This window comes from Rhinoderma darwinii, chromosome 12 (assembly GCF_050947455.1).
Source record: "Rhinoderma darwinii isolate aRhiDar2 chromosome 12, aRhiDar2.hap1, whole genome shotgun sequence".
NCBI classification, from domain to species: Eukaryota; Metazoa; Chordata; class Amphibia; order Anura; family Rhinodermatidae; genus Rhinoderma; species Rhinoderma darwinii.
Genome location: NC_134698.1, coordinates 15,268,090 through 15,280,141, shown reverse-complemented (window position 1 = coordinate 15,280,141; position 12,052 = coordinate 15,268,090). Strand labels below are relative to the sequence as shown.

The following is a 12,052-nucleotide window of genomic DNA, read 5'->3' as shown; positions in this document are numbered from 1 at the left end:
GTATTAAAAGAGGCATGGACTCACGGGACAGGGATGTAATATTACCACTTTACAAAGCATTAGTGAGGCCTCATCTAGAATATGCAGTTCAGTTCTGGGCTCCAGTTCATAGAAAGGATGCCCTGGAGTTGGAAAAAATACAAAGAAGAGCAACGAAGCTAATTAGGGGCATGGAGAATTTAAGTTATGAGGAAAGATTGAAAGAATTAAACCTATTTAGCCTTGAAAAAAGACGACTAAGGGGGGACATGATTAACTTATATAAATATATTAATGGCACATACAAAAAATATGGTGAAATCCTGTTCCATGTAAAACCCCCTCAAAAAACAAGGGGGCACTCCATCCGTCTGGAGAAAAAAAGGTTCAAGCTGCAGAGGCGACAAGGCTTCTTTACCGTGAGAACTGTGAATTTATGGAATAGTCACCGCAGGAGCTGGTCATAGCAGGGACAGTAGATGGCTTTAAAAAAGGGTTAGATAATTTCCTAGAACAAAAAAATATTAGCTCCTATGTGTAGAAATTTTTCCTTCCCTTTTCCCGTCCCTTGGTTGAACTTGATGGACATGTGTCTTTTTTTCAGCCGTACTAACTATGTAACTATGTAACTCTGCATAGACATGCCATGCTGCTATTGTCACTCAATCTCCTCCACACTGTTTCCTGTAGGTGATGTAAGGCAATTGCCAACTAGTCGTCTCTGCCCTCCATACAGTGGGCTGGAGTTTGCTCATAGCCTGCGACATGCTTGCTGCTGAACAGAGCACAGTATGCTGCCTCTCCTGGGCTTCCAACTCACAACGTTGAAAGTTCTATACAATATAATTTCTGATACATGTAATCGGACCCCACCTCACTATTTGATGCCTGGTCAAGGCTTCATGGCACAGTTACCAGAGCTATAGCCTGCAGCCGGTGATATTAACAATCAATATAGTGGACAGAAGCTAAATTATTCTAATCTAAAAACAAGTTAGAGGTTGTATGGGGAAAAATACGATAATACGGTTATAATATGGGGTAGGTCAGGGCGTAGTGGGAATGATCTCGTGTGTCTTTTGGCGTTTCTTTTTAAAGGAGTCCCCTGGCCATGGGTGTGATCCTTCTCTATTAGAGCAGAGCCCCTACAAAGAGTGTCTCTTTCTCTGGAGGACTGTACTTAGAGGGAAATAACCGCTAGCCACAGAGTTGCCGTCTTCATAGCAGCCAATGATGGGGAGGGGACGACCCAACAAAAGGATACCCCAAGATCAGCTTATCGTCGGGCATTTAAAAGGATTGGCCACACATAAGTAACTACTGATATTCGACTATTGATACCACATAAAAACATATGTACCGTATATCTCACCTCTGGTGTAACGTCTCGTGGCGCAAACCCAGTTCCTCCTGTTGTTAGAATCAAGTTAAGTTCTTTTTCATCGCACCAGTCTATTAAAGATTCCTGGCAAAAGACATCAATGTCAGGAAGGGCATCTTATTGGAAAAGATAAAAGTTATGTAACTTGTGCATTTTTATATAGAAGTTTCGATGATAATGAGTATAGGTCTGTAAAAAAGACAATGACGCAACTATTCTGTTTAGATACCTTCTGTGTTTTGTCGTTTTTCTTGTATTTAAATTTTTGGGGTACTTTGAGAAACCAAAAATAATGGGAATAAAATAAATAAAAACCTGATGAAAAGCTATTCTCACATCATAGTAAGCGTACCCGATGAATTGAACACTGTGACCAATTGGTTAGTGGTAACCCGAGGCCAACCATTCTTCACCTGGCACCTTAAGACTTCAGGACATGTACTGTTTATTCACAAGGACCCTGGCCCCTTCAGTCTTCATCGAGGACCTGAAAGCATGTCTAACGAACACGTCCCTATCACGTCCCTGAAGGCAACAAGAGGAGGTCCCCATTTGTGTAGCCACCTTAATAAACCGATGAGAACAGCTGAATGCAAGATGTCCCAGCAAGGAAACACCCGCGATCAGGGATTATCCAAACCAGAGATCCCCCTTCTGATTAGTTTAGAACCACTTTAATAAAGTAGCATCTGCATATTGCTCAAAAAGTATCACTTTAGACTTCGGGCCTGTTCACATCTGCATTCGTGTTTCCGTTGTTCACCTCTGTCAGAAAAGCAGAACAACGAAAATACCGAAGTGCCAATTCCGTTGAACGACAGAGACAACTGGAGATTGGATGAAACCCAATGAGTTTAATGGGTTTAGTCTGGTTTCCGTTGGAATGCCCGTGGATTTACAGGAGCCGATAGCGCAGCACGCTACAGTTTCCAGTTGGACCTGTGACGGAGGCCCCTAACGGAGCCTCTAACGGAGATGTCAACAGGTCCTAAGTCATAGATGGACAAAACCCAACTATCATAGTGGGTAGAAAATCGGTCATGGCACTTAAATTTTGCTCCCTACCCTTCATGCATTTGGTAGCCAGGTGATTCCCTCTCTTGGCAGAAGTGGTCACGGACCGCAAACAGTAGCTGACATATAATGACAGAGATGTGTGTCTCCAGCATAACTCTACTCTACATGAACATGTCCCTATTGTTAAAGGAACAGGAAAGTGTTATTCAGGCAAGCAAAGGTCTCCACAGAAGGTAACAAGGGGAGGTCCTATTTGCATATACAAAAACGTATGACTAGTGGGAAAGTGGCAGGGCCTGCTGTGACTACTAGGGGAGTGTGGAGTCTGTTCTCATACCTGGGGAAATTAGGGGAGGGAGATAGTATTTCAACAACAAAAGGGGAGGGGGCACGGCATTAACTACTATTAAAGGGAGCTCTGCTCTGACTACTATGGGGCCGTCTCCAGTTGTGTATTTTGTTGTTGTTTTTACAACCGTCGTATGAACCCGACACTATGGTGTAACATCGGAGGCTCCTGACGTTTACAAAATACCCCGAAACCACGAATTCTCATATTACTGCACAGTAGAAAATAAAGAACTAATAAAGATGATTTAAGCGTGTTCTGTTATAACAAGGCAGAGGGATACAACCACTTTATGATGAACATTCATCATTACATTTTCACGATGAGGATTAATAATATAATACAATACCTTAATATCGTCTATTTCATCTGGCACGATCTTATACGCTGATATAGTCCCACCCAATCTACAATTGGAAACATAAATCTTATTACATTCACAGTCAGGTAAAGAGGTTACAATATCTTTTACATAATAACACAACATAAGCACATAAAGGAAAATTCCAACCATGATGAGTCATGCACACGACAGTCGCGTCCGTGGTCCGCGGACAGATAGGACATGTGCTATCTTTTCACGGATCGGAAAGTCGGGTCCGTTTTCACGTACCCGATTCACCGGATAAAGTGAATAGGTCCGTGAAAACTATCGGGTACCACTCGGTTGCCGTGAAAAACGGCCCACGTGGGCAACGGCCATTAGGGTTTGTTCAGACGCAAAGCAATATCTCTGCCCCATATCGGATTGTACCCATTTCAAATAGTGAACTCCGTGGCAAATCCACGACACGTAGGGCATCATGAGAATCAGAGGTCACGCTAAATATGAGAAATTTCTACTAGTATTTTTAGCCAAGGAGAAACATATAATTTGCAGAAATTCAATTTAACAGCAAATAGGCCAAAAATATTTCATGCAACCTGTATCTGCGTTTCTGTTGATAAAAACATTTTTTTGCGTTTTTGTGTTGTATATATGTAGTATATATTTTTTTTATTTGTACTTTACACATGAACATACATATCTACATATGTACATAGCATGAACCCCCGTCAACCCATCTATTCCTACAGGCGCCAGTGCTCCTAACCTAAGAGATATACATCGGTCACCGGTAGTGCCTGTGCTCCATTTGACACATTTTAGTAGGTCCCACATTTCAAGGACAATAGGGATACATTGCTTGATAAGGGCCAGTACACGCTGATTTTGACATGAAAACCGTGTTGGAATCAGCGCCAAAAGACGTCCGAAACTGGCTCCTATTGAGTTCAATGGGAGTCGGAGGTGTTTTTTTTCCACGTGGCTTTTAGCCGCTCGTGGGGGGGGGGGGGGGATCGGCATGTCCTTTCGTGCCGCGGTTCAGCCTCTGACCTCCCTTTGAAATCAATGGTAGGCAGAGAAAGCGTTTTTCACTGCGTTTTTTGCCCATGGCACTCCATAGCTGCGGGCGAAAAACGCAGAGAAAAACCACGGCAACAAAGTGCAAATCTGATTTTTCCTGCGTGCATTTTCCCCTGTGTGAACAGGGCCTAAGGCTCATCATCAAGGGTGGATTGTAAAAGGGGCAAATAGAGTAAGTTTTAGCAGACAGGTGGGCAAGACGCTTACCGCCATAGCTGGCTGTGTATGTCCAAAACTATCTCCATTATAGTAATAGGCAGTTATGGAAATAGTAATGTAATAAAAACAGTGACATTTACAAACCAAACACAATATTAAATGGAGTAGAGTTGATAAATTTCTGAAAATAATGCAAAAATCGTTTAGGAAAGTACTAAATGTACACTAACATAAAATATATAAAAATAAGAATGACTGATAACACACAACAGTAAAATAAACACTTTTCATTCCCGCAATATAACAATAAGATAAATGACAACGACGACCAGTTTATAATGTTATAAAAATACAATCAGCAGGAGAACAAATGAACATTTATCACAAAAGAAGGGTCAAGAAAGGCTAAATCAATCCCTTGCTGCAATATGTTAACATCTGCTTACCCTACACTAATAAACGTGAATCGCTTAAAGGGGCTGACCACTTTGGACAATCCTTTTTTTTTTGTTAGAAGGGTTTCCCAATGAACAGCTGATGACATTGTGTCCTTCCACATGGACCCCCAGCGATCACCTGCATCTGTGGTGAAACCCTGCAGTAAGTGTTACATATTCATGCAGCACCACCACAGGGGAAATGAAGCATTACACAACAGGGTCCTCCAGAATTAGACACTCGTCGGAGCTGCTCTCTACTTTGGCTAAAAGACCCCTCTCTATTTACTGCTAATTCCATAAAGAGGGCATTTGAAGGGTTTTCTAAACCAGACAACCATTGAAATAGTATTACCCTAGTGATATCAAAATTATTTTAAAGAAAACAGCAGCAGCAGTGCTTCGATTCTATACATGCAGGTCGGCTGAGAAATTTTACATTTCCTGCTGTGGCCATGCAAATCTATCAACAGAGTACAGGCTGTTGTTTGAAGCAGTCTGTATTTTGTCAATATACTACCAACTAAGGAAATTGTTAAAAAGTCTACCGTAATACGATGTCAATGGGAGGCGAAGGCGTCTTTGTCCCGCGAGCGGTAAAACAGTCTCGCGGGAGAAAGAAGGGACATGCCCTATCTTCGGGCGTTTACGCCTCTGACCTCCCATTGACATCAATGGGAGGCAGAAAAAGCGTATTTTGCGGCGTTTTATGCCCGCGGCGCTCAATGGCCGAGGGCGAAAAACGCAATGAAAAATACTGCGAAAATCGGCGTGCAGGGAGAGGAAAATCTGCCTCGAACTTCCAAACTGAATTTTGAGGCAGAAATGCCGCCTGCAAAAAAACTCTGTGTGAACACAGCCTAAGGGGGTTTTACATTGTGCGAATATCGGGCGGACGAGCGTTCATAGAACGCTCGTTGCCGATAACTGCCATGTGTACACGGGGCAGCAATCAGCAGATGAACGAGCAAACACTTGTTCATCTGCTGATCGTATCGTTTAAAAAAAAAGTAAAATATTATCGTTGTCGGTAGCACATCTCCCTGTGTAAACAGGGAGACGCGCTGCCGACATGATAATAACGTATGGGGACGAGCGATCGGAGTAACGACCACTCGTCCCTATACAAAGCTCCTCGTGACAGGAGCAAATAACGATGTCTCTTTATCGGCGGCCGATATAATAGGGCCTTTAGAATACAGGATTTAGCACCTGATTGGTCACTTAGTCATTAGACTCATTCAGACAAGAGATAACCCTTTAGACTTATTCACTTCAAAGTGTTAATTACTGTAAAATGGCACAAAGAGACACTTATAAAGTTAGTAATATCATTTATTTGAACATCTACGAGGGAACATATCATAATCAGATACTGATTACACCCCAGAAATTGGATGATAGACATGCTTTAATCAGAGGATTGCTTATGGAGCAGGAAGGTCGAACCTATCCAATAATACAGACGGCCAAATCCAGCACCACAGCGCCGCCTCCCTGCAGATTTACGGTCCACTGTGTGGTGCCTCCCCTGTACCTCTATAATACACCATGCATTGGAGCAGGCTATATTTTTTTCTTACGGATTCTCAGAGGTGTACTATAGTACAGCATAGAATACTTAGCCGCCATATTTGAGACCTGTGTGCATAGGGTATTACAGAGGATGTGATTGGCATATAACAGACCATGAGGAAGAAGTGGACTGGCATGGGGAAGAAGTGGACTGGCATACAGAAGAGGTGCGGAAGGTTGGATCTGGTACAAAGAAAAGATATACCAATATACATACACACTATATTTAATTTATAAAATATAGTTAATAGTTATTTAAAGTGTAACTAACTGTTCGACAAACTTCTGACATGTCAGAAGTTTTGATTGGTGGGGGTCCGAGCACTGAGACCCCCACCGATCGCTAAAACGAAGCGGCAGAAGCCGCTTAGTTTCTGTTCGGCCCTTTACGGAAATCATTGTAGCGGTGTAAGGGCTCAATAGAAAGTCTATGAGCCCGTACTCCGATACATCGGCTTTCCGGAAAAAGCCGAACAGACACCAAGCGGCTGAGTGCTCACACGAGCGCTTCCGCAGCTTCGTTTTAGCGATTGGTGGGGGTCTAATTGCTCGGACCCCCACCAATCAAAACTTCTGACATGTCACTATGACATGTCAGAAGATTATGGAACGTTTAGTTACCCTTTAATTTTTAATTCTATAAATTCCAGTACAGGTACATGCAAAGCCCTGGACGTAGCCATGGAAACCAGAAAACAATGCAAGCAAGAAATTCGATTTGTATTCTTTACTCTGGGCTTTGCACTTTAATCATCTTTACTCCTATTTAATTGGCCCACATTGAAGTACTGCCAAACAGATATGGATGAACTATCCAAAATGATAAAAGAATTTGTTTTATTTTAAGATCGCAATACAGAGAATTGTAGGCGATATGACCGGCATGAGACCCAGAGCATTTCTGAAATTAAGCACCTAAAATTAGATGAAGCCGTAGACCGATTCAGGCAGACGTTCCCGAAATGATAAACTTAAAAGATGTACTTCTGAAAGGTTAGATAAAAAAGCTTTGAGCTCTTTATATTGCGGCAAGCACTGTGGGGGTCGCGGGGATCGTCTTTTGAAGCATTCGATGGCTGGAAATTGAGACAGTTCACTGTATTTTCCTGCCTGAAATCTTCTTAATTCCCAACTTCAGGCATTATATGCCGACTTTCCATCTGATCTACGATTTACTGCTCTGCATAAGAACGTTAAAAGAAAATCGAGAACTTTTTTAAAAAGCAGCTTAAAAAAATATACCAAAAAGGAAGTCAACCTGCCACAATATGAGGGGCCTAAATTGCGACCTGGGGCTCCCACATAGGGAAAAACAACTAGACAGTTAGGATATAGAGCGGAGTACGAGGCTAAAGGGGTTGTCTGGTTTAGAGGACTCATGATCAAAAATCTTTTTAGGGAATTTTGAATTAAAGACGTCCTGTCAACTTTCCCGACATGTCTGTTTTAGTAAATACCTGTATTCCCCATGAAATACCAATTCTGTAACCGATTTTCTTAGAAGTCAACATTATGCTGTTCCTCTGTTATTCCTCCTACAAAATTATGAATAAATTGACAACTGGGTGTTACCAGTTGGGGAGGCGTGTCCCCACACAGTCTCACTATGTCAGCTCTGATTGGACATTGCCAGTCTGTGTAGGGACACGCCCCCAACTGGTAACACCCAGTTGTCAATTTATTCATACATTTCTAGGAGGAATAACAAAAGGTACACAACGTAAAAATCTAAGAAAAGATGCTCCATTGTTATTTCATGGGGAATACAAGTATTTATTAGAAAAGACTTGTCATGAGAGCTGACAAGTTTTCTTTAACAGCGTTTACCCAAACGGTTCCTCGTTTTTGATTTCCACCTATAAGCTGGAGTGAAGAGCAGCCGTAAAAAGTGTCTCCCCGGAGAACCCAGCGCGTCCATGTGTTCTATGGACGGCACATTGATTTCAATAGGCAGTATACAATGCTTTATTTCACCTCTAGTAGCGCTACAGGGAAATTAAAGACTTGTCGCCAAGTTACCCTAAAGGTTACAGCTGATCGCTCTGGGTCCCAGCAGCGGGACAATCTGTGATCAGCTTATTTTCAGGAGACCCTTCTAACAAATAGGCAATGTAAAAAGTGGGCAACCCCTTTAAGGCTCCCACCTAGGATGAAATAAAAAATGGATAAGATAAATGGGGGAAAATACAGATTTTAAATATCTAATGGCTACCTAACCTAAAGGAGCCGAGATGAGATGATATTTTAGGCTTCTAGAGACGGATAGGTTGTTAATAAAAGTTCCTGTATCACCTTCTAAGGCCCATTTAGGCTATGTTCACATCGAGTTTTTTGACGTGGAAACCGCGCCGCAAAACTCGTCAAAAACGGCCCTAAAATGCCTCCCACTGATTTCAACCACCTCGCGGGAGAAAGAAGGGACATGCCCTATCTTCAGGCATTTACGCCTCTGACCTCCCATTGACTTCAATGGGAGGCAGAGAAAGCGTATTTCGCAGCGTTTTATGCCCGCGGCGGTCAATGGCCGCGGGCAAAAAACGCAGCAAAAATCGGCGTGCAGGCAGAGGAAAATCTGCCTCAAACTTCCAAACTGAATTTTGAGGCAGAAATTCCGCCTGCAAAAAACACAGTGTGAACATAGCCCTAGGCCCCATGCACACGACAGTACAAATTCCCGTAATTACAGGCCCATAGACTTCTATTGGCCACAGGTACCTCCCAGTATGCTTACGGGAAGGTGCCCGTGCCGTTGAAAAAGATAGAACATGTCCTATTTCAGGCCGTAATTACGGAACGGGCAGGCCCATAGAAGTCTATGGGGCTCCCGTAATTACGGGTGACTACGTGTGTGCACCCATAATTACGGGAGCGTTGCTAGGCAACGTCAGTAAATAGTCACTGTCCAGGGTGCTGAAAGAGTTAAACGATCGGCAGTAACTGTTTCAGCGCCCTGGACAGTGACTACCGATCACAATATAGATAAAGCTGTAAAAAAAAAAAAAAAAAAAAGATGTTCATACTTACCCAGAACTCCCTGCTTCTTCCTCCAGTCTGGCCTCCTGGGATGACGTTACAGCCCATGTGACCGCTGCAGCCAATCAAAGGCCAATCACTGGCTGCAGCGGTCACATGGACTACCGCGTCATCCAGGGAGGTCGGACTGGATGTCAAGAGAGGGACGCGTCACCAAGGCAACGGCCGGGTAAGTATGAATTTCTTTTACTTTTATTACGGAAAGGGCTGTCCCTTCTCTCTATCCTGCACTGATAGAGAGAAGGGGCTGCCGATTAGTGCAGTGCAATTTTGCAGCCAAAAATGTGCCCGTAAATACTGATGCAATACGGGTCGAATACGTGTGACCAAGGACCCGTCTTTACGCCAGTATTTACGGGTGGACAAAAATACGGTTGTGTGCATGAGGCCTTAGGCCTCATGCACACGACCGTAAAAACTCCCGTAATTACGACCTGTAATAACGGGCTCATAGGCTTCTATTGGGCACGGGTACCTTCCCGTTTTCTTACTGGAAGGTGCCCGTGCGGTTGAAAAAGATAGAACATGTCCTATTTCAGGCCGTAATAAGGGCACGGACAGCCCATAGAAGTCTATGGAGCTCCCGTAATGACGGGTGGCTACATGTGTGCACCAGTCATTACGGCAGCGTTGCTAGGCGACGTCAGTAAATAGTCACTGTCCAGGGTGCTGAAAGAGTTAACTGATCGGCAGTAACTGTTTCTGCACCCTGGACAGTGAATTCCGATCAGAATATACATCAACCTGTAAAAAAATAAAACAGAAGACGTTCATACTTACCGAAAACTTCCTGCTTCCTCCAGTCCGGTCTCCCGGCCGTTGCCTTGGTGACGCGTACCTCTCGACATCCGGCCCGACATCCCTGGATGACGTTTCAGGCCATGTGACGGCTGCAGCCAATCACAGGTCAATCACAGGCTGCAGCGGCCACATGGACTGCCGCGTCATCCAGGGAGGTCGGGCTGTATGTGAAGAGAGGGACGCGTCACCAAGGCAACGGCCGGGTAAGTATGAAATTCTTTTACTTTTACCTCGGAAAGGGCTGTCCCTTCTCTCTATCCTGCACTGATAGAGAGAAGGGTCTGCCGATTAGTGCAGTGCTATTTTGCAGCCAAAAACGTGCCCGTAAATACGGGTGGAATACGGGTGACACCGGACTCATATTTACGGGCACGGGTCCGTAAATACTGGTGCAAAACAGGTCGAATACGTGTGACACCGGACCCGTATTTACGGCAGTATTTACGGGTGGGAAAAAATACGGTCGTGTGCATGAGGCCTTAGGCCTCATGCACACGACCGTAAAAACACCCGTTATTGCGGGTCGTAATTACGACCCGCAATAACGGGCCCATAGACTTCTGTTAGTCACGGGTACCTTCCCGTTTTCTCATGGGAAGGTGCCCGTGCCGTTAAAAAAATAGAACATGTTCTATTTTTTCATTTTACGGGCCGTGCTGCTATGCTTTATAATGGGAGCACGGCTCGCAAAAGCGGCCGGCTGCCCGTGGCCGGCCGTGCTCGTAATTACGAGTCGTAATTACGAGCACGGTCGTGTGGATGAGGCTGTAGACTGGGCAATTATCGCTACAATTCATTTGTTTCCGTACAATCTGAACCATAAGGCTATGTCCACGCTGAGTTTTTTGCAGGCAGAATTTCTGCCTCAAAATTCCGTTTGGAAGTTTGAGGCAGATTTTCCTCTTCCTGTACGCCGATTTTTGCGGCGTTTTTAAAACGCTGCGAAGTAGGTTTCTCTGCCTCCAATTGAAGCCCGAAGATAGGGCATGTCCCTTCTTTCTCTCGCGGGAGAAAACCGCCCTTGCCTCCCATTGAAGTCAATAGGAAGCATTTTAGGGCACTTTTTGACGAGTTTTGCGGCGCGGTTTCCGCGTCAAAAAACTTGTCAAAAAAACTCTGTGTGAACATAGCCTAATTGTCAATTTTAAAGACACAAAAAGATCAGATCGTGCCAACATAAAAATCATTGTCAGCATTGGCGGGATGTGAAAATGCTGACAGTAGTACTATCTACTTCTCTCACGTGAGCGGAACAATGACGCTCCTTACTGGGCCAGGAGGAAACTTCTCAATTCCTCCTGCAAGGATCGTTATGAATGATTCGCTTCATGTAAACGGCCTTTAGCTATGGTTATCACGTCCAGCACAGGACATGCCGGCCAAACCCTCCCCCCCCCCCCGAGCCATTGCGACTTGGACCGCAAGGTAAGCCTATGTCCCACATGCATTTTGTGCACCATCGGTTGAGTGCCGCCTTCATTGGAACATGGGTACGAACGTTGCCAAAGTATACTAAAATGTACAGCCATCTATCATATGCTATCCAGCCGTTATCCTGCAATAATTATAGAGCAAATGGCACGAAAGGAAGAGCTGGGAACCAGATATAGAATGCCACTTGCGTACATAACATCACGTTAAAATATGCATTTACCAAATAAAATAAAGGGATCTAGATGACTAGGTAACCTACGGTAGTTGTCAGTACATATTCATGTATATTAGTACAGAAGAACCCCCTTCAACTAACATTCACATTACACCGGTTATAGCATCTTTCTGTCATCCCCGAAATAGTTTACTAAAGAAATGAACAGCCTGCGATAAGCATTGAGTTCAAGCCCCGCAGCATTAACCAGTGACAAAGACGGATGGCAAGATGGTTGGTATGGAAACCATAGTGAAGAGCCTCT

At 44.0% G+C, this 12,052-nt stretch overlaps 1 protein-coding gene across 36 annotated transcripts in view; it reads right to left on the bottom strand.

Moving 5' to 3' along the window:
- The window catches only part of GPHN (gephyrin), a 264,147-nt gene that overhangs the window by 170,068 nt on the left and 82,027 nt on the right, over positions 1-12,052 (bottom strand). For all 36 annotated transcript variants that reach the window (XM_075843629.1, XM_075843622.1, XM_075843624.1 and 33 more), the window contains exons 3-4: positions 3,076-3,133; positions 1,352-1,444 (exon numbers count right to left, since the gene is read on the bottom strand). In XM_075843629.1, coding sequence (XP_075699744.1) covers positions 1,352-1,444; positions 3,076-3,133 — 151 coding nt within the window. The remainder of the gene's footprint in view (positions 1-1,351; positions 1,445-3,075; positions 3,134-12,052) is intronic.